General features: G+C 42.1%; 1 protein-coding gene across 12 annotated transcripts; it reads left to right on the forward strand.

Annotated features, from left to right (window-relative positions):
* Positions 1-16,351: 16,351 nt before the first annotated feature.
* tmcc1b (transmembrane and coiled-coil domain family 1b) lies at positions 16,352-27,451 on the forward strand. Of its 12 annotated transcripts, none has more exons than XM_079483751.1 (9): positions 16,352-16,447; positions 17,502-17,538; positions 19,701-19,744; positions 20,597-20,839; positions 21,099-21,361; positions 24,361-24,792; positions 24,935-25,428; positions 25,585-25,720; positions 26,279-27,451. In XM_079483751.1, the coding sequence occupies exons 5-9, from the start codon at positions 21,137-21,139 to the stop codon at positions 26,591-26,593; spliced, it is 1,602 nt and encodes a 533-aa protein (XP_079339877.1). In that variant the 5' UTR covers positions 16,352-16,447; positions 17,502-17,538; positions 19,701-19,744; positions 20,597-20,839; positions 21,099-21,136; the 3' UTR covers positions 26,594-27,451. The 12 variants fall into 12 exon arrangements, with proteins under 12 accessions (XP_079339877.1, XP_079339882.1, XP_079339883.1 ...); XM_079483757.1 differs by having other exon boundaries at positions 16,358-16,447; positions 17,365-17,538; XM_079483758.1 differs by having other exon boundaries at positions 16,440-16,637; positions 17,365-17,538.
* The last annotated feature ends 196 nt before the right edge of the window (positions 27,452-27,647 follow it).

The following is a 27,647-nucleotide window of genomic DNA, read 5'->3' on the forward strand; positions in this document are numbered from 1 at the left end:
GTCTTTTTGATAAAGTACCCCATGTGCACTTGACCCTGTCTCAGAGACGTCTAAGTGAAATGGTGATCTGTAATCAGCACTGCTGAGATTAGCTGCATGTGCCATCTGTTGTTTCAGGTTAATGAACGTCCGTTCAGCTTCCTGTGTCCACTCAATGTCTGCTCTCAAATTCTTCATACCCTGTTGTTTTACAAGATCTCTCAAAGGGGCTGTTAATGAAACATACATTGGAATATAGTGTCTACTATACCCTGTTAGGCCTAGAAATGACAACATCTCTTTAACCGTGGTTGGTTTTGGATGACTCAAAATTCCTCGTCTATGGGCTACAGTTAGCGTGGAGCCCTCTGGGGTGATCATGCGACCTAGAAATGTAACACAAGGTCTGCAAAATTGCAGCTTTTCCTTGCTTACCTTGAAGCCACTTTTGTGTAATTGTCTTAACACAGCTTCGCTCCCCTCCAGGCATCCTTGCTCTGTTTTGGCTGCCAAAAGGAGGTCATCAACATACATGATCAACACACAGTCTCCAGGCAAACTACAGTCCTGTAATTGTTGTTTTAATGCATGGTTAAAAATTCCTGGTGATAAAACAAACCCCTGTGGTAATCTGTTGTAAGAATATTGACAACCTTTGTATGTAAAAGCCACATACGCCTTGCATTCCTCTGCTAAAGGGATACAGAAAAATGCGTTAGCCAAATCAATACATGTAAACCAATTGTGCTCAGGTGTTATCACAGAGAGTGCAGTATACGGATTAGGCACTGTTAACGATGGTGTAGCCACAACAGCATTGATTGCTCTCAAATCATGTACCAACCTGTACTTATTCGTGCCTGGTTTCGGCACCGGAAAAATAGGTGTGTTCCACCTAGATTTGTATGGTGTAATAACACCCCTCTCTAGGAGACCTTTTACTGTTACGGCCACACCCTCGTCCGCCTCAGGTTTGTTGCGGTATTGTGGAATCCAGATGGGGTCAGGTGTGCTTAACTGAAAGTAAACTGGAGACATGTTACAAAAACCTACATCTGTTGGGCCCTGAGACCAAAGATCCTCAGGTAAATTTTTTATGATGTCTGGTGCTCCCACACTATCTGACAGCTCCCTGCCATGGAATCTAGAAACCTGCACATGCTCTAGAGCTCCAGTGTCTCGTGTGGCACCTTCTATCCAATAGGCTTTGTGTTTAGGTGAATATTTAACATCTGATTTTTCCGTGGGCTCCCAATCCTGGGTGGCCAACAGTGTTTTTGTAATCTTACCTAGCTCCCTGGCTTCATGGCTTGGGTGTAAGGCTAACGATATGTGAGGTGCTGCTGTGTCTGCCATCTCATACCACTTCAACTGCTCTTCTGTCAGCTTCACTGGAGCCATCACTCCTTCTTTACTCACAAAAATTCCAGCTCCCTCCAACACCCATCTGTCTCCCTCCACTTCCTGAAACATGTCTTCATAAGTGGTTATGTCATTTCTGTCATAAAACAATGTACAATGCAATGGGTCTATGGGGGGTAAATAGATATCTAAATTTGAAATCCATGAACGGTATTTGTTATACAGTTCCATTGTGGTGCCCCACTGTGCGTCATCATCTAATTTTACCCAGTATAGATCAGCTGCCTCCTCCTCCCCACACGAGGTCAGCATCCACTGGCTGTCTGTTGTATTACCTGATAGGGAACAGTTAATGGTTGTACCATCTGGAAATGTAACTATTACCCCTTCTGCTGAGCACAGAATGCTAGCCCCTAATTTTATTAATAAATCTCTACCCAAAAGAGGAATGGGAGCATTGCTGGAGAAAAGGAACGAGTGTGATAAACATTGATTTGCCACTTCTACTTTGAATGGTTGTGTCATTTTCAAGCTTTCACTTCCCCCAGAGAACCCGATTATTGTCACAATTTTGTCACTCAGATCAGATTGTTTTATGCCGCCTGTGACAGTCGAATAGGTGGCTCCGGTGTCCACCAGAGCTTTTAATGGTTTGTTGTTTACCATTAACGAAATGAGAGGTTCGGCCCTAGCCCTCATTTCGGTTCTCTGGGGGCCCCTTCAATAAACGCTCGCGCCATCCTCCGGGCCCGATGGCGGGAACATCGGCACCTGTAGGTTGGAGGGTGGTGGAGGGTATTGCCCCGGGTTGTATGGGGTTTGTGGTTCCCTGCCGCGACCACCGGCACCACCTCTTCGAGGACCCCATCCCTCCGCAGGTGGTCCGTTAAACTGACCTGAAAGCTGTGGACACTCTCTCATCCAGTGGCCTGCCTCACCACACACGTAACAATTTCCCCCGCCCTGCTGCCTCCCTCCATAAGACCCCCTCCCTCTATTACTACCCCTCCAATTGCTCCTTTGTCTATTTCCCCTCCCACCTGCTGCATGGGCGTCTGTACCATAGGGTGGGCCGTTATATTGGTAAGGGGGTGGCTGATAGGGTTGTTGTGGCATTTGCTTACTCTTTTTTGTCCCTCCCTCATTTTTTGCTTGTTCTAACTGTAGTTTTAGCAACTCTATTTTTATCTTTTCTAATTGTTCTTCCTCTTTTCCTGTTTTCTCTACAGCCCTATCTGTGTGGTGGACTAAATGCCTTTCCCATATTTCGTTACTAGCAATTGGAATGTCAGGGTTATTTTCCATTATTTGCTTAACACCACTAGGGGCACCTGCCATAACCGCTGCTCTGAATATGTCTCGTGTAATTGGGTTGGTTAAACTATTTTCTTCCACCATCTGTTCCCACTCAGCAGCGCACCTGAAATAATATGCTGCACCTGTCTCACCTGGTTTTATGCGAAACTTTATGTTTTGGTATACGGTGGGTGGCAATGGGTACAATCGACCGAGTGCCCTGCCCACCATTGTGATTACTTTTGAAAAATCAAGATCATTTGGATATTGTAATGTTTGGGCTTCGAGTTCAAAACTCCCCATCTGAGAGGCTGTCAAAATCTGACCCAACAGACACCTTATGTCACCCAAAGCCAAAACGGTACCATGACTCAAGGCCGTTAATTTACTTAACCACTTAGAGCCCCCTGATGTAATTGGAGGAAGTTTACTGGAAATAGCAGTCATGTCACTGTGTGACCAGGGCTGGTACTGCACCCCAGTGCTCTTTGCTAACAATGGGGCTTGTACGCCTGGATATAATTGATTAGTATGATGACTCATTGCCTGCTCTCTCTGCTCTGGTACGTTAGGGGGGCAATGATCAATTGAAAAATTAGACAGCTGCTGCTCTTTTTCCCTTCCCCTAGTACGTTTTGCTATTGGCTCCTGATCCATCACCATCGTTCCCTTAATACATACTGTATGCATCGTGCCCTGGGCCTGACCTGTTGTTTCTATAGGGCCAGCTGCTCTACAACTTCCCCTTTCATCTTCACTTCCTACTCCGTTCTCACTACCATCACTTCCCTCTGGAAGTTCCATATTTTCTGCCATGTGGCGCATTGTCTCATTCACCTGAGCTCGTGCCGCATGTACCTGTTCTGTCACTACCTTGCCCAGATGTTGTACTTCCTGTCGAAGTTCTTCTAATTCTTTTAAATTACAGTCTAAAACTCCCTCTCGTACCTCAAGCACGACCTGTTGTTTGCTGTGAGTCGTATTTGGTGAGATGTAGGGGGGGGGCTGAGCAATAGGCGGATACAATGGGCGGTACTGTTCAGGGGGCGGTGCTAGTGACTCGGTCTCCCTGTTTCCATCCTTCACTTTCAGTCTAAAATCATCCTCTGTGACTTTCCCTTCCTTCCTTTGTCTAATGGGTGATAAAGCTGTTGCCACGAGGGCAAGACGACTCCATTTTCTTAAATGTTTTTCTAAGTCACACCCTTTACTTTTATATCTACTTGCATTATACCATTTAATCGTTTTTTCATCACCTTTATGTCTGACTAACCTACAATGAGCCTTTTTCTCCATATTTCTTATTTTCGGGGCCAGGGGCACTTTGAATGTCTCTGCCTCTTTCGTCCATGCATAATTATCACACAATTCTACAAAACATTCCTCGACCCCTCTTTGTCTCTCCTTTCTGTCTTTTGGTTCAGCCTGTGCTATCATCATCTCAGCGATACTCTGCCATTGCGCTAATACGGTCGGACATTCGTATTCATCACACTCCTTTTGAAACTCTGCCATTCTATTTATTTACTTGTATATATATATATATATATGTATTCAATATAACTTTCCTACTAGTTTCTTTACGATCGTCTCCTTACACCAACTTAGATTATACACATACACAAGGCCTACACACCACGTGCGAATTTTCCGTTCACTTATGCATTCAACTAAACACCACGTCTAAATACTTTCATCCCCAATACCATTCATACAAAGTAAATAATTTACGGATCTCTTGTCCGAAGGACTTTAACCTTAAAAACAGACTCTAACTGTTTTAATTCCAGTTATACAGAACTTTAATCTGTATTTAATTTATGGCTTTTTTCTCGCCAAGGGACTCCAACCCGTAAACAGAGTTTAATCTGTTTTAAAACAAGACTCTAACTTGTTTTAAAAGAATCTTTTAAATCTGATTTTCCTTATTTCAATTTTACTCGTCTATTCATCGAGATGTTCATCAAATTTAACACAGAAATTTAGTATTTCCAATAGCAGAATTCGTATTAACAGGTTCCTGCTTACCTTATGAATTTTAGGCCAGCCTTGTGTTAAATCTGAATCCGTCTCGATATCTTTTCCCTCCCCCACGGGGTCCGCCGAAATGTGGCGCCAAAACTTCTCTTTGTCCTTCAAATCACGTCGGGGTCACCAACTATCGGACTTTTGAATCTCGAGTCCTGCGTGTTCAAAATTTGAAGAAAAGTCAAAGAGATCGTTTTCCCAATAAGTTTAAGTAGAATTTATTATCAGATGTAAAAGCTTCTTCCAGCTGGGGCTGTTCTCTCAACATACATATGAGACAAAACAACAGAACCCACACTTCTGGGTTACAAGTATTTATAAAGTATGTGACGTCGATTCTATCTTCGGGCTCCTCCCCTTCATCGGGCGGGCGTTGAATCCTCCGGAACCAATCACCTCGGGACATGTAAATCTGACTCCATTCTCCCCCAACTATTGGCTCCTGCAAAACATTTTGAAAATAGCCGGTCCTGCCGAAAGATGCGATTGACGCACACACACACATACACTCACACACTTGTTATCTGAGACCCTGCTTCTGCATTCCTCAGAGCTCATGTTACACACTTCTGCCAACTAGCTTTCAAGACAAAGAACCCAGCACAGCATGGACATCCTCATATCATTATATTTAACAGTAAAACAACAGTAAACATGAATTTATAATACATAAAACATCATAATCCCAATAGTACACATAAGGAAAGTGTTATGGAGTTTTAGTTTGTTTAGTCTAAAGTTTGTTGCTACTGTGTTTTGTTATAGTTTTCAACTCTTTATACATTTTCTTTAAAGATGTAATTATTTTTTCTAAAAATAACAATGCCAGAACACATATTAACTCGTATGGGAATTACCTTTATTTTTCCACATAATTTCCACAAACCTTATTGCAGTTTAACTTCCCGGTTCACACTCAGTACAATCAAACCCATAATCCAGGTTAAACAGTTTTTTATAGAAACCGCCACATCACTTCCGTTGGAGGATACCATTTTAGGGTGATGTCAGAGGGGGAGGGGATTGAGAAACAGTTGCTTTTGCTATTTAATTTGTTGTTAAACTCTTCCTCTGTTAATGGTTGCTGTTTAACTGGTTTGAAAGGTTTAAGTGTTATTTTGAGTATCTATATTATTTAATTGGATGACTTCAAACTTAATTGTTTGTCGATTGACTTGGTATGCTCTATAGGAGGGGCTTCAGCCTATAAATAGGCTTGCTGGCCGAAAGGCTGGCAGTTCTAATGGTGGACTCTAAGACAGTGTTGCAAACTTGGGCCATTTGGTTTAGTCAAAATTAGCACATTGTTGCTGTTTTTGTTTCCTTTTGTACAGTTTTTATTTATTTTTTGTTTTCTCCTGCACTGTAAATATTTATCACCTTCCAATAAAACACCGTTTTTGGATTTTGCATCAACTTTTTGTACAGCACGTCATTTCCCTTTTCCACTCCAACTGGTTGGCCTCCCTACATATACTTTTTAGAAACAGATTGAAACTGTTTGTTAAAGAACTCACCCCCGGCATCTGTCTGTAATTTTTGGGGGATGCGTTTATCAGCAAGTATAGAAACAAAAGCTTTTGAGACTTCAGATCCGGACTTATTCTTCAAGACGCGAGTCTATGCGTATTTACTAAATACATCTATACATGTTAAGAGAAATTTGATACCGTCGTTTTCCTCGGAGTATGCTGACATATCAACCAAATCTGCCTGAAACTGTTTATTCATACCATAAACAAATACCCTGTTTCTCTTGTATTTTAGGGGCGTCGTTTTATGTAATGTATTGGCATCCTCTGCTGCGAGCCACTCTGAAATTTGTTTGTCAGTTAGTCGAACGCCTGAGTCATTTAAAACACCCCGTTTTAAACGGTTTTTACCACCTAAAGACCCCGGGTTAGACGGTGTGTAATAAACCTTTTTCATGAGATCTGACATGTTGTCATTTCAACAGACACAGACATATAAAGTATACCTTTTTTAAAACAAAGGTTTTTATTTAAGAATGTACAACAACAATAAAAAAAGTAAAAACAACACATTTCATAGGCTGTCTAGATAGCCAAGGAAACGAACACATGTGAAAATATCTTTATCAAGCATGTAGTCGCTCACAATTTCAACAATTTCAGAAACATCATTACTATCTTTTTTTATGGATATCAGATTTATGCAAACATCAACTGTGTATGTAAACATCGTTATGATATGTTCAATATCAAATATAATAGTGTTTTCACACAATGCTTTTAATACTTTTCTGATGAACGCTGCTGAATCATCACCATTGACACAAGCCTGTGTCACGTTAACCAAAGAGTCCGAACAATTTCGTACAACAATCATTTCATTCTTTAAGTTATAGGTGGTTAAACCCGTAGGTGGTTAAAGCCTGAACAATACTGTGTTTAAACTGGGGGTTGAACAATTTGTTTGATAATTCTTTAAAGTATCCTTCGAAGAAATAGGGTGATGGTTCAAATAGACACGAATGTCGCATCTGGCTCGGATGGTCGACCTCACACCCCTGACATAGTTCCTTGAGTTTTCGGTTAACAATGTGCGACATCAGAACAGCTACGATGGCTTTAATTATTTTAAATCCGACCTCTCCGATACACCCGTCCACACCATCAATACCAGCGCATACGAAGGCATCCGAGAGGGCTTGACCCCTTGTAGTGATGAATGTAAGGTTGTGATAACCCAGCTCTTCGCAGAATTTATCCAGCCAGGTGTTTGTAGATTGCTGCAATGTGTCTTCGGCCACACCGGCGACGGCCTCACACACCGGTGGATTTTGTCCGGCGCTGTGGTATACGGATGATTCCTCCTGGGACATAGTTGAATGTTGGATGTTGTGGTAAGGGTTTTGTCTGAACGGTCTGTTTTTAAAGGTTATAGCAGGGGGGCGGTGTCATTTGCAACATCCATTTCCGGATCAAACAAGTTCGCTCTCACAGAGTTGTAACGGTCCCGCAACTTGCACCATTTAAACATGTTGTTAATATCCGCGAAAATGTCATCAAGCACACACACATCTCTCCATTGAAACATAAACCGCAGATCGTAACGCACGCCTTTAGCTGGAGAATCAATTCTGCGGGCCTTCGGCTCAGAATCAAAGCCGCATGATATGTACAGGGCATCTTCAGGGTTCTCGCCACAGCCGTCGGCGAACATCCGACAACATACACCGGGGATTACACTCCACCATTCACCGACGAACATAGGTTCCTCACGATACTTGTTTAGATCGCTCCAAACGTAGTTGTAAAACAACGACCAGTCTTGCGCTGGCAGAAACAGACAGGGGTCAAGGATGGACCTCTCCACCCCCAAATCGGTGCTGTACAATGATACACAGCGTCTCGTCTTGTCGAACTCGAAACACCCAACACGGTTACCGGCGAGGGAAAAATCGCGTATTACAAGCTCTTCATCGTCATGTATAAAACGGGTTATGTGCATACGTTCTAAACGCCGCGGAGCCCTTGTCAAATCTTCCGATTCCATCCAGGCATCAGTAGACGAGTCAGTCGCAACATTTTTAGGCGTTTCGGTACTGTTTAGAGCCATTGTATCGCATGTAAGACAACGTAAGTATCTGCTTTAAATTTACGAAAACCCTCCATTATTTAAACCCTTTATTACGACACACCCTACAGGTTTTTCACAAGGTAGTGTGAAAAACACCTTTATTGATGGTAAGTGGTTTTTAGGTAGACAAGTCGGCTATAAATCTGTCGTTTTTAGATTGACAGGCAATAAAATCCTCCTATTTTAGATTGACAGACCATAAACTAGCCTGTTTGGAGTGACATGCCATAAAACTAATTTGAATGACATGTGGGGGGCCACATCTTATCTCATGTTACAAAATTAAACTAAGACAATCGAACATATTACAAGGGTTAGCCTATCAATGCCACTATGTATGCCTCTAACTAAACCTCTAACTCTCTCTAAATTTACTCAAAAACACATTTCACAGCAGGTGTCCTGATAGAAAAAGCAACCAGGTTTGAAAAGGTGTTGGGGGTTTGGGGGTCTAACCCTGCAGGAAAAGTGGGGGCCAAAGGCACCCCTACAACAGTCATAAAACATAAATGTCAGTAAGATTGACAGGCTATAAAAGAACCATTTGAGTGACAGGCTGTCAGGATGACAGGCCTTTGACAGGAGGGTCATAAATCAATCAAACATTTTGACACATAGTATATGATTATACTACTTGTGTACTGAGCCCCTTTCTCTACTCCCTTTTCACACTCGACTGCAGGCCTGTGAACGGATCTAACTCATTCATAAAGTTTGCAGACGATACAACAGTGATTGGTCTCATCAGCAACAATGATGAGACTGCATACAGGGAGGAGGTTCGGCACCTGGCCACATGGTGCTCAGACAACAACCTGCTCCTTAACACCTCCAAGACAAAGGAGATCATCGTGGACTTCAGGAAGGCGAAAGGAGGGACACGACCCCATCTACATTAATGGGATGGCTGTTGAACGTGTTTCCAGTTTTAAGTTCCTGGGGACTCACATTTCGGGGGCCTGTGCTGGACCACCAACACCTCATGCCTGGTCAAGAAGGCTCACCAGCGTCTCTTCTTTCTGAGGACACTGAAGAAGAACCAACTGTCTTCAACTATCCTGGTGAACTTCTATCGCTGCACGATAGAGAGCATCCTGACCAACTGTGTCAGAGTCTGGTACGGGAACTGTTCTGTTGCTGAGCGCAAGGCACTGCAGCGGGTGGTGAAGACAGCCCAGCGCATCACAGGGACTACACTTTCTGCCATTGAGGACATCCAGAAAGGTCGCAAAATTCTCAAGGACTCCTCACCCGCTCATGGACTGTTTACTCTCCTGCCTTCCGGTAGGTGCTTCTGGTGCCTTCGGACAATAACCAGCAGACTAAGAAACAGCTTTTTTCCCAGAGCTGTTTCATTATTGAACTTTGGCCCCCACTGATTCCACTACCTCTCATACCTTTAACTCTAATGCTGCTACAACATTGTTTACATTGCACTACAGGGCTGCATGCATGACTGAACGGTACACCAGTACTTCATGTTGTCTGCTCTACCGGACTGTTTACACACACACAGCATAATTTGCACTCTATACTGCTCACTTGCACACCAGGAATATTTAACTGAATGCTCATTTGCACTAATGGACCACTTCCATAACTGCACTAACCTATCTACTGCACTGTAATTCTATTAACTGCATCTACTCATCTATAGCTCTGTAACCTATAAACTGCATTAACTCATCTTCTGGACTGCAACCTATTAACTCGTATACTCCACCGTAACTTTAATAACTGCATTAACTCGCCTATTGCACTGCAACTTTAATAGCCAATGTCAATAATTTAAGCATACCTAAGTCACTTGCATTTTAGTCTAAATTATTATCTGTTCATATCTACCTGTACATTAATGTTCATAGTATATAGCCATCTGTATATATTGTTCATAGTATATACCTACTGTCATATTTTCATAGAACATTCCTACTGCAAAATATTTTTATAGTCCATGCCCACAGTATTATATTCTCTCATATTGTATTCTGTATATCATGCACTTGCTAACTGCACTTCTGGTTCGACCTAAACTACATATCGTTACACTGTACTTGTATATGTGTAATGACAATAAAGTTGAATCTAATCTAATGGTACTCCGTCCGTCGATCTCAGCATGGGACAAAGTAGTAGCATGCCATTTAGTAGCCCTGGTTCGCACGCTGGTGAGGATAACAGCTCTTAGTGGGCCCGACCAAGAATAAAGCTCACACCCATAAGCTTAGCTAAATTCTCCGGAGACAGGAGGGGTTATTGGCGAGGAAGGCTGAATAGGAAAGTATCCAGGCGCAAGCGGAACCTACAGGGTCAAGGGAATGCAAGAAACTTAACTTACTAGATAGACTCGCTTATACTGAGAAATGTGAACTAAGGCTGTTGCGCTGCAGAGATGCAAACGACATCTTCAGGGAATTGGAGAACCGTTATGGTGACAAAGCACAAACGGCCGACGAGATCGTGTTGGAGCTTCAATCACGACCTGCCGTAAAGAATCATCACGGTTCTCCAATTCCCTCATGATATCATTCGCATCGTAAGAGAGGTTGCCGTCTGTTGTGCGCCACTGCCCGGCGACTCCCCCTTCTGGTTCTGTTGAGCTTTGAGGCTAACTCGCTGCTGTGAGCTGTTGGCGGCTGCTACTCTCCCTTTTACATGCCTCTCTTGCGGTCCTGTGTCTTGTGATGCTTGAGGTATGTGTGTTTGGCTAACGAGTAACATTAACATATGCATGATCTTGCGTAACCATTATTTGGTTTGTAGTTTTTGGGATAATACGCTGTCGTTGGCTGCCACTTTCGCTGTACATGCCCCTCCCACATTCCCGTGCTGTGTGAACTTATCAAGCTTTGACGATAGTTCGCTGCAGTGGGTTGTTGGCGGCTGCCACTTTCCCTGTATATGCCTCTCCTGCAGTCCCGACTTGGCGATATGATGGTATCCTTTGCGCATGTGACTGGCTATAAAGTGGAGGAATAGACTGTTCCCGATACCGCGAGGCATATGGGTCAACTCTGTCTGATGCAGCTACTTTTTATATTTTGACGTTTCCGTGTCAAATTTCTCGTCAGCCCGTGCGTGCTTGGAAAGTCTCATGTGACATCTGTTCTCCAGCACTTCGTTCTGTGATTGCTGGGCTCTTACTTTAACTAGTTCTTTAAGTTGTTTGTGACTTTGTTTCGTTGATTTCTGGTAGATTTGTTTTCCAGTGCATGTAAGGATGTTTGCTTCACTATTTATTTTGCTTGTTTTGTTAAGTTATCTTGTGGTGGTTGTTACTGCTTATTCTGTTTTGCTTTAAAAGTGCGGTGACTGTGGAGTGCACGTACACCCAGCTTGGATGCCAAACCCTGATGATTTCCATCATTCTAGTATTGTTTTATGATTTCTTTTGGTTTATTAATGTAAATGTTTATTGATGATTTTTATTTAGTATGTGTCCGTGCTGTTAGTGAGACCGTTACAATAACTGTGTGTCATTACAGGAGCCGAGGCTTCAGGGCAGGCCATTAATAGGGCCTCACGTGCGGTGGTGGAGGTTTTGTCACAGTGGTTTGCAGAGTTGGGACGGACTCCCCACCAGTTGGAAGCTGTCCGCAGAGCCTGTACTAACAAGGCAACGTCGACAGTGTGTCCTTACAAGAGTCATATTGAACAGAGTGGTTTAAAAGAACATGCAGTCCTTATGATGCCCGTACATGTCACTACAAAGAGAGGAGACAGCCATGGAGCTTTGGTCGATCTCGCTTCTGACATGAATTACATTACACACCAAGCTGCGGAAAGGCTCGCTAGTTGAGTTAGCTGCCCAGCTAGCTTGTGAACGGGCAGTATACGCCCAACCCAGGCTAATCCTATACACGCACCGCTGCAAACAATCCAATTATTGATGGATTATAGTCTCCCTTGTCGTGTATGGTGTCATAACGATGAAGGTAAGAGTTTATACAAAAAAAGGTATCTTGTGAAAATAAAAGTGTGGACGTCCCAAGGAACCCTGAAACTCCATGAGTTGATTTGCCTTGGGATGGAAGACATCACCAAAATGAATCGAGTGGTGAAATTGGAGCGGCTAGAGCAGTTTTTCCCTGATGTAGAGTCGGTAGTACTGGTCCGCCCAAAAAAGATTGATCTATTAATCAGCTCTCGTGAAGGCCGATTAGCTCCACAAAGAGTGCAAGGGTTAGAGATCTAGTGTTGTGGGAATGTCCTTTGGGCGAGATTGTGAGTGGTTTGCATCCAGACCTCTTTGATGATGTGGAGGTGGCTGCATGGCGGTCGAAGACACACTTTGTTCATTCAATGAGGACAGTAGCCGTCAAAGTTGAAGAACACTTCGTGGGAAGGCCAGGAGGCCATTTGGAGCAAGAAAACAGAGTAGAAGTTCGAACGACAGCAGCGTGCAATAAAGAGGTCCTTGAGTGGCTAAAGTGGGACAAAATTGATGCTGCCTGTGATCCTATCTGTGGAGGATGTCTCTGTGGAAAGTGCTTGCTGGGAGGAGAGGAGATGTCCCTGGTTGATGAGAAAAAGCTGGAGATAATAAAGACAGGTCTAACCTTCAGAGAGAGAGACCCTCACAGAGACCAGCCCCACTGGGATGCGAACTATCCCTGGAAGGAAAACCCAGTCTCTCTTCCTAACAACCGAAAGGCTGTGGAAACAACGTTCCTGAGATCTGAGAAGCGGCTCATGAGAGACCCTCTGTGGAAAGAGGCTTACATGAGGCAAGTCCACGAGATAGTGGTGTGGAAAGTTGATCTTGTAGCTTCAAGAAATGGCTCAGACAAAGAGGGTCCAGGTGAAAAAGAGTTAACTTTATATGTGCAAGCCAAACAAAGTGAGATCTTCCCAAAGCATCCCAAGTTAGTGTTTTCCAGCCCATAGATATAGTACAATTTCTGAAAGGGGGGCTTATCTTAAACCAATCAAATATGTTTCTGTTATCTCTTATTACTTGTCATGTCTTTCCACCAATAGATTTCCAGAACCAGATACAATGGAGGTTGGCGCATTAGTATCATAAGTTAACCAATAAAGAATAAGGATTTCGTATTCAAATTAAAAACATCATACATATGATGCTCCTGAGTGGAAATACACATGATTCTCGGACAATGGAGATCTGATCTGTTAAATATCCTGTCTGAGACTTAACAAGACATGCACAGAAAGTTAAGGCCTACTAATGGTATGAATGCCTCAATTCAGATACATTGGTCAGGCTTCTGAGCCTACAGACATTCCTGGAGTTTACATTGCTTTTCTCTTAAAACATAAGTGTAGGTAAATCATTATTGAATAAAAACATGCTTAAGGGTAAATAAATGATCAGATTATACACAATCATCTTTGGTTAAATATGGTTTCAGATCACTTAGATCATAACACTAATACATAATTATTCAAGTTTAATACTGTCAAAATAAATGTGTGATTTAGTAAAATTATTAAGAACAAGTATATATGTTGAAGACAAATATGTGGTTAATAAGGTTAATAACAGTGTGTAAGATCATTGAACCGGCTAGGTTTTAACCGTAGCGGGGCCTCTCAAAGACAACTACTCATGTTTTAGCGTAATAATAAGCAGTCTAGCATCCTTGGCTGCATGCGATAAGTTAAACTTGTCTACAAAAGTGTGTGTGGTGTACGTGCAGTTCCTGTCTTAGTGTGATAAGATGCTTGGTGTGTGTGCAGGTTTTCAAGTGTTCAAACAGTATGTTAAATTATTGAAAACGACCCAGAAATTACACAATAATGGTAGAGAGGGGAGCTGTTGTTAAGCTCACTAAGGATGTTATGGACAGCTGGAAGGGTGCTGTGTGGTGGGTAAGTCACCTAACAGCTCCAAAGAGTTTGAAGGGTTAGCATGAATAGCATTTTGCTTAAAGGCCCAGACGTCTTAAATCCCATCAGAGCGGTGCTCCTCAGATTTCGGGTGGGAGAACATGCGCAGAGTTCCTGTACAATCGTTTGGTCGGTCTTACCCTCGTGGAGCTCTTTTAACGCCTTGGCCTGCAGAATGGCCGTGGCGTAAAGAGCGGAGGCAGCTTGGCCCACAGCATTGTAAGCCCTCGACACCAGAGATATCGAAACTACACGCTGCTGCGATGTAATACTCCCCCTGGGGCGCGTCAACATAGCCCCTAGCTGCCCCCCAATCGAGGGAATAGAGGGCGACAGAGTCAGCTTGACGGGAATGCGCCGAAGGGGGCGTTCCAGGTCTTACTGAGCTCCTCATGCGCCTCGGAAAATATGGCACTGGAGCCGAGCGCAGCTTCAAGTCACGCTCGGACCCATTGTACCAAGTATCCAGCCGTGAGCGCTGGGGGCGGGTGCCCCAGAGCCCCACGCTCACGGCGGCCCAAGAGAGTATGGCTGACATCTCGACGTCTGCCACTTTCTGAGCTCGACCTCCCGAGGGAGGGGGCTTCAAGGAATCGTCAGGGTCTGATGCCAGCAGGTCGCCCTCATCTCATCATCTTCAAGCATTGTGTCAGAGTGAGTGGCTGAGGAGCAAGACAGCGTAGGACCGTCTTTTGGGGAACGGCCAGATGAGCGAGACGGGGCGTGAGCGGTCCGTGAGCCGATGGCTGATGGATTTACACTCATGATAGCGTTGCTCGCCGTAGCCGCTGCGGTAACAGAACGGGAAACAGACGAGGTGGTGGCTGGATCTCGGCAGAACACAGCCACCTGTGACCGCAACATCTGAATCACCATCCGTCCGCAGTGTGGGCGAGAGACATATCCACGAAGGCAGCCTCTGCGTGTCGGACCCCTGAACACCTGCGGCAGACATCATGTCCGTACCTGTCTTCCAAGAGTGTGTTGCACCCACGAGAGCAGCAGGCGATGCCACGCTGAGGAAATTAGCTCTTTTAGAAAAACACTTCTGGAGAACTTCAGGTGAATGAATGCAGCACGCCGTCTCCCCTTTATACCCGGATATCTAGGGGCGGAGTCCGGCATGCAAATTTAATTCGCCAATTTCATTGGCTTTTTCAAAACTAGTCAGAAGATAATAGGTTCTCAAGTCAAACCCCATCTGTCGTTTCGATACAACGTCGAGAGACCGACAGAAAGGGAACTAGACTACACCACTGACTCATAATTATAGACGAGCTTCACTTGTCTCAGTCTCTATCAATCAACCGCCATAACAAATCTTTTTTTTCAAACATCAACAAACACATTGAATATAGTCTCTTGTGATGCTTCGTCCCATAAATACATTTCTCAATTAACTCGTACAAAAAATATAACGTATTAAAACACTCAAAGTTAATTTCTCCTGAAAACACTCACAATTCAAATAAATGAAAACTTCATCATTTGATTTCACCCTGTAAAACGTAACTATCACTCTGCGTGATAGTTCTTGCCTGCCACTTCACCTCCTGCTCCTGTTGACTGACTCCTAATCCTCCAATAAGAATAATCCTACCAGTGTGGAAGGCAGGACCATGACGGTTTCAGCAAATCAGATTTTCTCAACTGTATTTGCATACAGGCTTTAAGGGTCAGTTACATACTAACACAAACCTGTGTATTTGTCATCAGGTATATAAAGATATATCAAAAATATTAAGTAACCCAAATTTACCCTGGGTTACAACACTTTAAATGCGTCTTTAGGCCCAAGTAAAACCTCCTGAATAATTTTCTAAAGCACCTGTCTTTTATGACAACGGTTGGGGATAGTTCAACCAAAAACTAAATTCTGTCTTTACTCACCCTCAGATTGTTGCAAACCTCCTTACATTTCTTTGTTCTGCTAAACAAATGCGAAAGCTATTTGCAATGTCCAAACCAATCTCCTCCCCGACTCCAATATTCTACTAGGGCAGTACATGGACGAGATGGGGTGAGATCTGTTTGGTTACTGACATTCTTCCGAACGTTCAGCAAAACAAAATTGTAAATTTTTGCAACATCCTGGGGTAAGCCATCCCCTAACTCTTTCATGCGAGTAACGTTAGTTTGTTTGGTGAAAACTGCAACGCAAAACAGCTGTAGTAGGCTGTATTTTGACCTGTTTCTTTTTTGACTATCTATCTAACGTTCTCTGTGTACAAGTGTGACCACTGCGTCGTGCGCGCGCCGCTGACGTCACCGTGGGCGTGTTCCATCTAGAGAAATTGACGGACATCAGCACTCTCTCCCTCAGCGCTCAGTAAGTTATAATTTTAAAACGCATGTTCTTTTGGACATAAGTCGCCGATGAGTGGTCGGTATGCCGGCAGGTTCGATAAAGGGGTTTCGCCGTATTTGTTTGCTAGTCGGCTTTTCTTGATGATGTAGTTGGTGTGACGTTAGCAGAGTGTTCGCCAAGAGCGAGCACGCCGGCAGATCAGGTGCAGCAGGTCAGACAGCATCAAAAATGACGCGTGTGTGATCGGTTTTATCGATTGAATCCTTCTGATTCAAGGTCCACTCGCACTGCGTGGTGCCACCCCACCAAGCTGCTTCGCACGATCAGATGCTGATGATTTTGGATGTCGATTTGTATCTTTTTGATAGACATAAACTTACAGTCTGTATTGTAGCTCACAACCAGTGTTTAATAGCTGACCGTTCTTAATCCTGGGTGTTGAGTGTCGTGTTTCCGATGTTTTTATTAGTCTCGTTGGATTGTTTGCAGCGGTGCGTGTATAGTATTAGCCTGGGTTGGGCGTATACTGCCCGTTCACCAGCTAGCCGTGCAGCTAACTCTACTAGCGACAACATTAACTAGCATATCTGGAAAACGATCGGATTAATTCTTCAGGCACATCCTTCAGTCTCAAATAGACAAATGGGTTTGTATTAATGTTTTAACCCCCTGTGTAGCATGTCATTCTGAAATCTGTCAGTGACAGCTCGACGAGAGATGGTAGCGTGAGTTAGCTTCGTACGCTTAGCCTGTCGTGTTTATCTGTTTTTTGTACAATGTCTGACATTTTGATCATTCATTGATTCCAGTATAGAAACGTGTGCATCGGCGTCTCGCATAACTGTTTGCGGCAAACTCATCAACATTTCAATGTTACACTAGTCAATAGTGGTTTAAAGTCTTGAAATCACTTCATATGCATTTTCTTCCTGTTACAGCATGTGATACACATACATTTATGAGGGGCAAGCCGTCTGAAGTGTCCAGAGTATCCAGCAGTAATTGATTGTCTATGTGCAGAAGATCGTTTTGGATTACTAAAATTTGTCTACAGTATTTGTCTTTTCTATGGTAGGAAGATCGAGCTGGCCTGCTGATGACTGAAACTGAAGGTATGGCAATGTGTTTATCACCCATTATCTTATTAAGGCACAGGAAGAACAATTTGTAGCTTGTTTCACAGTAAAATATATTGCAAATTAAGTTTGAGTGTGCAGACAAAACGATTCATAATGCCAAGGACATGGGTTCGATCCCAGGGGATTGCACATACTCACATTGCATTGTATTATACAATACTATCGAATTTGCTTTGGATGTAAACTTATGTTGACTGTGCTCACTGAGTGTTCTGAATGTCTTGAAGTCTGAAGTGGAGTGTACCTTGGGAAGCTTTGTAAACCGTACGGGGAGAGAAAGATGGAGAGAATAAGATGATCCATTTCAGCTACAAAGATCTACTGGTTTTGAAGTGTGTTTTTATGTAGGCATGTCAAATAAGGGAGTAATCTTTTCTGATACGTTCCTATCACAATTTATTTAATCACTGTATAAATGTGGATATATGAGTTTTAAATTGGACAATAAAATTATAATTAATAGTCATTTGAGAGAGTTCACTTGCCTTTCAAGTCGTAGTACAAATGATTGTAAACAGGTGGTTTGTTATCCCAAGCAGAAGCTTGATCCAGAGCTTTGGCTTGAGAAGTAGAGTTGAGTTGGAGTAGAGGAGTTGAGGGGAGATAAGCCGAAATAATTGTCACTTGCAGTAGGTAGGCAGTCACTTGTAGACAGAATTGAATAATCAGGCAATTTGGGGGTTTTAGTTAGTTCATTCTTTTAAGTTTTTGAAATCAAAGTGATTCATTCACAAAAAAATATTAATTTACTGTAAACCCCAAAAATTACACAGCAGGTTTAGACAGTTTAAACTGTCACATGTCACAACGCAAATATTTCATAGCCACATGTCCACAGTTAGTCGTGTGCTGGTACATTATGAATTGAACTAGCTTTAAACGATGGAAGAGTCAAATATCAACTTCAACACTGCAGAATAAGTTTGTTAGATGTTTGTTGCTCACACAGGTGTCTGGAGCTTTTCTGTTATGTAAACATTTATTTTTGTTCTGTAAATACATCAAGATTTAACTGGTGTGACAGCACCCCAGGGTGTTCTTGGGTGTGTGCTATGCCTGTTAAACTGCTGTTGTGTTGAATATAATTGTGTTAGAAGCTGTGTTGACCGTATGCGTTACTCGGTCACTCGTCCTTTTAATTATGCATGTAGGACACGGACACATCAACACTTCTTTCCGGCTATACTGTAGCTACACAGACACAACAGTTCGTTCACAGTGCCGTGTGTCACCTTGCTTTGTGCCACTCCCACATCTGAAGCATACTGTGTTTCTAAACAAATTAAGGTCATGGTTATTTACTCCATTTAGGTAAGGGCAACGGGTTTAGTTTATTATGGTTCACAATGATGGCTGTTACTTAAGCACGCTGGAAAAGTCATTCTTACAATTTAGACACATTTTCTGTTTGACCATGGTTCCAGGTTATGTTGAGGTTTACATTCATGAGATGGTTTTGGAAATGCTGTCTGTTTACAAAGGGTAGAAGAAACATTTGCATGTTTCCCACTTCCCAGTAGACTCAATAAGGTGAGATAAAGTTAACATTCATGATATTTATGGTTGAAATGATTATAGAGCGGCATGGTACTCCAGTAAGAGGGTTCATGTTTGTTGAAATAAGCTGAATAAAGAGGATTAGGACAGACTGTTATTCTCTCCATGTGAGGCCCATTTTAACCCTGAGCTTACTCACCAGACTCGAGTCAATACATCTGAAACTTTAGGTCTGTTTTTAAACAGGTCTGCTTTCATTTTTTGTCGGACATGGTTGAATAAAAGAGATTTATAATCGTACTATTGTATTGGTTGTTTGCCTACATGTCTGTTTGAAAGTGAATGTAGTAATTTATAAATAAAACAAGTCAAATACACAATGAGTTAATGTAATTATGACCTAATGATGTAATCATATGTTCCCCAGAAATTGCTCAACTCTGGCTGTTCAAAAAGAACACATGCCATAATCATTTATCAGAATCTAAATGTGAACACACACCCTGTTTTTATTGTTTCTAGTCTGGATCATTATACTGAAGATGTAGAATTGGCTTTGTGAAAGTGTCTGTTATCCTTGTATGTCATATTGGTATAGTGGAGTACAATGGGAAAGTGACAACCATTTTCTTCTACAGCCAACCCTGAACTGTGAGCCAGTGGAGTCCAGGCTGGACTAATGGTAGGAGGCACTGTTTATCTTTCTTGAAATGTCCAATTATTGCTACTGTATCAGTGTTTGCATTTAAATATAGAATGTGATATTGATTTGTAAAATGCTGTGTTTATTTATTCGGATTAAATCATTTTAAAAACAAATAAGCTGCTTTTTGGATGTATTGCGAGTAAATGATTGGTCGAGAAACAGTTTGGGGCACTAGTATGGCTTCAGCTTCAATGGGTGATTACAAGGAGTGTTCTTCACCTCACCCAAAGCTCACTTATGTGTTTAACAATGCCAAACCTTTCACTCACCATCATGCTAAAACCTCCACTCTTCATAGCTTTGTGTAATGCTTCAAACGTCATCCACCATGGTTTTGATAATGATTTATTAAGAAATTTCTTGAATAATATTCAATTTTTTTATATTTTATGGTACTGGGTAAGCTTTGAGTCATTTAACAGTTGACCCAGAGACCCTTGGAGCATTTCAGAAATTAGCACTTTTATATTTTCTTTGAAGTTCTGTCATGCCTCATTTGCTTCGCAACACCCATTGCTGTAGACTGCTAGAGGTTTGTCAATAGTGATGTAGATGTATTATGTTTTATTACACTAATGTAGTTTTATTCGGTTGGCTCAGAACAATTTACCTCTGCCGTCACTTTCAGTAATATATTCGTCACTCTCTTAAAATCATCATAAATGTAATCTGCATTAGGTTAAAGTAAAAAATACCCGCCACATCTTTTTGTTTTAAGCCAACCGATGTGCTATCGCTGTGATTGAAAATTTACTTATGTCGTTGTTGCTTGTGTTCCATTGCTCACGGCTGCATGACATAATCCATATTATTTTCCCTCTGTGGTAGACGAGCATGACTTTACGCCAAACCACAGATGCATGTACGCTCTCGAAGTCCACCTGACCACTGCTACCCTTTGCTTCCTGGCTTTTGAATCAGCCTATCAGAGGGCTGGTGGAGGCGGGGTTTAGCTAGACCCCACCCCTGTGCTGACCCTCTGAGTGAGACTGGCACCTCCTGATGGATCAGGGTGGTAGCGAGCAGCCTGGGGTGGAGGAACCAGATTCTGGGGGTCGTGCAGAGCGAGAGGTGAGCAGAAGGGCGTCTGAGCCTGATCATGGCCTATCCAAAATTACGCACAATGCCTTGGAGAACATGGGTGCGCTAGGCCACGGCTTGAAACAGTTCTTCCAACCTCAGCGCAGACGCTCGTCCGTCTTGCCGTATGACTCTTCCTCCACAGGCCTTATTCATGAGCCCCTTGACTCGGGGCCAGAGCTGGGGGAAGCGCCTGCCATTATGGTCGCCGCCCCTAACTCTAACCTCCACGCTTCCGCCCCCCCTGCAGCTCTGAGCCGTGTGCTGCAGCAGATTCGAGCCCCCCCCATGATGAAAAGAGGGACCAGCCTGCAAAGCCGGCGCAGCAAGGCAGGGGGGGGGGCGGAGCCCCCCCAGAAAGGCAGTCCCCAGATCCACAGGCGCAGCACCCAGGAAACGTTGCTGCAGGCAGGACGGCCACGCTCCTCTTCCACCACGGATACACCCAGCAGCCCAGCGTTGGCAGATATGTTGTTGACCTCGGGGTATCTCTCCACCGAGGAGTCTGAACGGGTGAGTTCAGGAGTTACAACCACATTTGAAAACTTAACTTTCATGTCAACGTAGACTCTTTTTGCAAGATGTAAACAACACTGGTTCAGTACATAATTAAGTCGTATTACTTGTGTAGCGTTAAAATGAAACACAACATGATTCTGGACCAGAGTTTGCATCTTGCAAAACTATCTATAGTATACTGTCGTATACTGCACTTATCTGTAATCTTTTATATTTATGTCCATCACTGTTATAGTGCTGTCACATGTGAATAGAATACAGGGTTGGTTTTAGTTGCTCATTCATACAGACAGTGTGGCATCTTTAACTGTAAGCAGTTGTGTGTGTAAACAGGACATTTCCAGACTCAAAGCTGTAAGTAAATACTAAACATTGACAGTGTAAACATAGACTTAGTGACACAACTTATGAAAAAGCAAAGGACAGTGTCACTGCTTTATTAACAAATTTATGTGTCTAAAACACATGCAATACAACATAAAAAAAGTTTTTTCATGTTATTTAGAGGTTTTCTCCAAACCAACTGTGACAAGCTACATTGTATTCTATATTCGAAACGTTTGTTTTTATATTAGAAATGTTTCACGTCGCATCACAACTTCTGGTGACAAGGTTGTTAGACAGGTTTAAAAACTTGCTTTTGCATTTCACACTTATTGCCACTGTTGAAGTAGCCTTCAAGAAGCTTGCCTTGCACATACCCAGTAATTATTTGATTAATGTTAATGCTAATAAGTGTTTAATTGGAGGCAATAGCAGAATGTTTAAACGTAGCACACTTGAATCAATATTTGACTGCAATCCTCACAGACAGCAATCTGTTGCATGCTATGTGTGGCTTGAAGAAATCTTCTGGATGGATGGATGGATGGATGAGTTGACAGTGTGCACAGGTCAGGAAGGTTGTGTGGCAGGTCACTATGTTCTCTGAGCCTTGCTATATTTAGCCAAGTCTCTGGGTGCACTTAAGTGCATGGCACTTCTGTAGAGTATAATGTATAAAACAGCGACTTTGTCCCCTTTTCACAAGCCGGGCTGTAAGATCATGGTAATTGTTTCCTTTCTAGTGTCCTCAAGGATACATTCAAGGTTAAATTTGCTCTTGCATGGAAGGTGCAGCGTCTTTATTTAGACACCAGTTTAAAGAGTTGCAAAACCATTTACTCTTCTACATTGCTTTATTTCTATTACCGGCTGGATTTTTGCTGCTTCTTAAAATAGCCATCAGTACGCTTTTACCAAGACAAATGTTGACTAAGACTTATGTATCTCCGCAAAAAGATTATGCTTACAGTTCTTAGTACTACCCTTTTAGGCATGTCTTTTTTGACAGCTAAGCATTTTCACCAGACACTAAAGATCTGGGTGTCTGCCAAACCGATTCAACTCACTCGTTGTTGGAGAGCTTAGTGGCACCATCCAGAATGTTCCTCTCTCAAAGGAGTGTCCAAACATAAACTCTGTCATTCATTTTAGGCCACTGTTCGAGTCTGGCTATCCCAGTAAAGGGGTGCTCATGTGAATTCACAGGGGGATGTGTGCTGCTTCTTAGTTTTTTAGTAGATGGGTAGTGTTACAGCATTTAGTCATTATTAGTGTACTGTCTCATGATGTGGTTTTGGTGAAACTGAGAGCTAACATATTTTTTCATAGTTAGCTTAGGTGCTTAGTAGTGTAATGTAAATACTTTGTTAATCAAACAACTGTGGGTTTCAAGATAAGCTGACCTAGGTTAAGATAAAAGTCTACTGTAATGGCAGTGGTGCGGTTTCTATAGGTATCGACTGGATCTTATATATGCTGTTTACCACGTGAACAGTTCACCTAGATTTCCCCTCTATGTGCATGGCCACATGGTTAAGAAATTTACTTTTTGTCCTACATCAAGTTAAAATTGAGAATGATTGTCAGACAGCAGACATTTGACTGTATTAACAATAATTAGAATTGATACAGTAGTAGAACATAGCAGAGCCTATAGTGATTTTTTTTATCCCGTTTTATATGATGATTAGATCAGTCATATCTATGATCAGGCCATATTACTGATAAAAAGGTTTCGCCTTAGCAGCATTCCATGGCTGAAAGGACAGAGTTCATTTAAGTGTGAGATCACAAAAGATTTAAGTGATTTAAGAATTAAGTTTGCATAAAATATTACTGCATAAAAACAACCAAAAAATACTACTTAGTTTTAGGGGGGTTGGTTCTTTTTTACTTTTGCCAATTGAAATGTAATATTCTTTATCAATTATTTACAATGCCCTGCATTACCTTTGCCGGTTGTGATGTCATGGTACAGAGCTCAAAATGTTTAGTGGCACCTGAAGCTGGTGGAGTCACAGACAGTTCAAAGTGGCACACCTGAGAAGATGAACAGCACAGAAAGTGAATTTCCAATAATTGTGGTGTCAATGAGGGTAATGTATTTTTAGATATTTTGTAAAAGAGAGATATAAAATATTGAGCTTTTTAAAGAGAAGTGTTTTTTTAGTGGGATTGTAAGCGCTAAACAAGTGAGCTGTCATGCTGTAAACTGCTTGTTGTATATTTTTGTCAATGTTTTTCTGTTACTAATCTCTCTTTGGTTAAGATATGTAAAAAATTGCTCTATATATATATATATATATATACATACATATATATATACATACATATATATATACATACATACATACATACATACATACATACATACATACATACACACATACACACATATACACATACATATATACACATACATCTCATGACTTGTTACATTATGATGCAGTAGAAGATCTTTTGACTTTCATCTAGTCTGGTGTCTCGGACACTGAAAAGGCTTGAAGTTTTAATATTTGTTTATTAAAATGATGTGCTTCTTCGTTAACTAAAACATGTGAACTATGAATACACACAAAAGTAAATCAAAAACAAGGATATAATGTATCAATGCAACATCATAAGGAACATTATTTTCCGCACTCTTAAATCACTCTTCTTTTTTTCAGCAAGATCGTATGGAAGGTTCTGGCCCAGCCATATCTCCCAACGCTTTGTCAGGCAGTTCAGATGGCGGTCAGTATGGCGTAGATTCAGTGGACGGCACCCCGGACCCTCAGCGTACCAAGCAGGCTATCGCTCAGCTCCAGCAGAAGATCCTCAAACTCACAGAGCAGATCAAAATCGAACAAACGGCAAGAGACGACAATGTAGCCGAGTACCTAAAGCTGGCAAACAACGCAGACAAACAGCAGAGCGCCCGCATCAAGCAGGTGTTCGAGAAGAAAAACCAGAAGTCTGCCCAAACCATCCAGCAACTACAGAGGAAGCTGGAACATTACCACCGCAAGCTCAGAGAGGTGGAGCACAATGGAATACCACGGCAGCCTAAAGATGTCCTGCGAGACATGCATCAGGGTCTGAAGGATGTTGGGGCAAAGGTAACATCTGACACTTTTGTGCATGGTTTGGTGTATTGAAGGTTATGTTTTTAAATGTTTTGCTTGCTTTTGATTTTGGTTTGAGTTTATATGACAAGTATAATGTAACTCAGCCACACAAGATGATCCTGTTTTCTCATAGGTGACTGGTGGCCTCTCCAGTATCTCCCAGGCCACTCACTCCGCCGCAGGAGCAGTTGTGTCCAAGCCCCGTGAGTTTGCCTCGCTTATCCGCAACAGGTTTGGAAGTGCAGACAACATCTCTGCATTAAAGGACTCTCTAGATGAACAACAAGAGGACGAGACTTTGCCAAGTACAGGGACGGCTGTAACCAGGACTCCAGGACCTGGGCAGCTTCAATCCAGCCCGAAATACGGCAGCGAGGACGACTGCTCCAGCGCAACATCAGGGTCGGCAGGGGTAAACAGCACCACCGGAGCACCTGGAGGGCCTCCGAGTTCAAAGGGTAATACACTGGATCACGTTCAGAGCTCTGGCTTTGATACACTGCTGCATGAGATTCAGGAATTGAAGGACAACCAGAATCGACTAGAAGAATCTTTTGAAAACCTGAAGACTCACTATCAGAGGGACTACACAGAAATCATGCAGGCTCTGCAGGAGGAAAGATTCAGGTATGTGGTACTGTAACTGATTTATAATGGCACTAATAGCAGTTGCAGTGATATTGCGTTTTTCATATTTGAAACAAGAAAGCACTGGAAAGGATGATTTTGTGTTATTTGCTCACTGTAGGCTCTTCTCTCACTTTTTTCATGTGTATACTTTAGGTGTGAGCGCCTAGAAGAGCAGTTGAATGATCTAACAGAGCTGCATCAAAATGAGATTCTCAACCTAAAGCAGGAACTGGCCAGCATGGAAGAGAAAATCGCGTACCAGTCTTATGAACGAGCCAGAGACATACAAGTAATTTATATTCTGTTAAGACGATATCCATTATAAAACTGTAACTCAAATACATTTTGATACACAGCTAAAATAACAGGAAATGTGCTTCTGTCCAAATATTTATGCACCTAACTGTATATGAGTTGCACTTTTATTGAAAGCAATTATTATTTACAGAATATGTACATGAAACATATGGTGTAAGGTGACGCAAAGTCATACAAAATGGTAAATTGCTAAATTGCAGTTTTGATATATGAACGTTTAAGTAGAACATTACGGCACTAATGCAAAGGTTATTGATTTGGCAAGAGCATCTGTTCTATTCCTTAAACTATTTTGTGTCAATATGATGGCCAACATTCTTTCTCATAATTTAATTTTTATAATGAAATCCATACATTATTCCCTTACGGGCTTCCTTTAGGCCCTATTATGAAGCAGCTAAAACGCTCCATTAGGTTTGTTTGGGTACTCTTGTCTTACATTGACGGGAAATATGTTTTTTTATTAACCGCATTAGCATCATACTGTTTTTTTATTAGCCATAACACCTCTCTCGTTTCATTTCTGTAGGAGGCATTGGAGGCCTGTCAAACTCGCATCTCTAAGATGGAGCTTCAACAGCAGCAGCAACAGGTGGTTCAGTTAGAGGGTTTGGAAAACGCCACGGCTCGCACTTTACTCGGCAAACTCATCAATGTGCTGCTGGCTGTCATGGCTGTTCTTCTAGTTTTCGTCTCGACGGTTGCAAACTGTGTAGTTCCGCTGATGAAAACACGTAGCCGTACGCTTTCTACGTTGCTCCTGGTTATAATCTTGGCTTTCCTGTGGCGGAATTGGGAAGCCATGTCCCAATACCTGGACAGATTCCTGCAGCACCCCAGATGACCTGCAGGGGAGGTGTTGTTGATTAATGAAGGTACTTTAGGGCAAGAGCTTTTATTTGGAGGATGGAGACTAACACTGCCTCAGTTGCACTTAGTACAAGAGGGACCTGGCACAAGCGTGGTGGAGATGGATGTATCTTACAACCTCTTTTCTTTCACTGAAGGAGTGAATTTGTTTACATTTTAAAGATCTTTTTTCAGTCAACATAAATTGTATTGCAGAGTTTCCTTTTATTTGTTGTTGGAAATGATGCAAGCGGTGTTGTTCTTCGTTATTGTAATTATTGTTAGGATATACTTTAATGCAATTTACAGAGTGTTGCATTGCATTAACTTGTGGTTTTAACATGCACTGGATGGAGATTCTTCTCCTCGTTTTTTACTAACCCAACTACTCTAACTACTAACCTTTTATGATCTTTTTACTTTTCTCACTCTCTTCTCCTTTCATGCATCTTTAACTCGGTTCCATTTCCTGTATTCATAACATCACTTTTCTCACAACCGTTTTGCTGCTGTTTGGACTTTAATTCAGAATGAATTGGTGAATGAAGGAAAAGATGGATTCTTTTGAAGAGGAGGCACATGGAGTTTGATTTGAATGGGCTTTAGTAGACTGGGCCAAGGAATTGGAACACTCCCGAGCAGGCCCAAACTGCCGTATGCCCCTACTGGCCTGCCCTCATAGAGGCACAGTCCCCTGATATATGAACTGAATGAACATACTTGAAGAGCTAGAAATGCTCAAAGACACTCAGTGCTTCCGTACTGTTTCTTATAGCGACAATGAAATAGTCCTTTTTATTTTTATTTTTTATTTTTAAAATGAAAATAATAAATATGCTGTTTTAAAAATGTGACGCTTTGTCCTATGATTGAATAGTTTCATTATACAGTTATATGAACACATAATTGATAAATGCTGGGTGTTACACATTTAACTGAGTTACCATTGTCCAGACCCAGATCAATTGCAATTTTAACTGTTCAGGCTTTGTTTAGCTCTAGCTCATTGATCTCAAATGCGTCTTGTAATTAAAGATTGCCATCTTGTT

The sequence above is a fragment of the Barbatula barbatula genome (assembly GCF_947034865.1).
Source record: "Barbatula barbatula genome assembly, chromosome: 20".
NCBI lineage: Eukaryota > Metazoa > Chordata > Actinopteri > Cypriniformes > Nemacheilidae > Barbatula > Barbatula barbatula.

Bases quoted from the DNA above. Each gene is read 5' to 3' on its own strand.
- tmcc1b (XM_079483756.1), top strand. From the start codon at position 20,771: ATGGATCAGGGTGGTAGCGAGCAGCCTGGGGTGGAGGAACCAGATTCT. The intron at 21,362-24,360 runs GTGAGTTCAGGA...TCTTTTTTTCAG, and splicing joins CCACCGAGGAGTCTGAACGG to CAAGATCGTATGGAAGGTTC. The intron at 25,721-26,278 runs GTAATTTATATT...TCATTTCTGTAG, and splicing joins AACGAGCCAGAGACATACAA to GAGGCATTGGAGGCCTGTCA.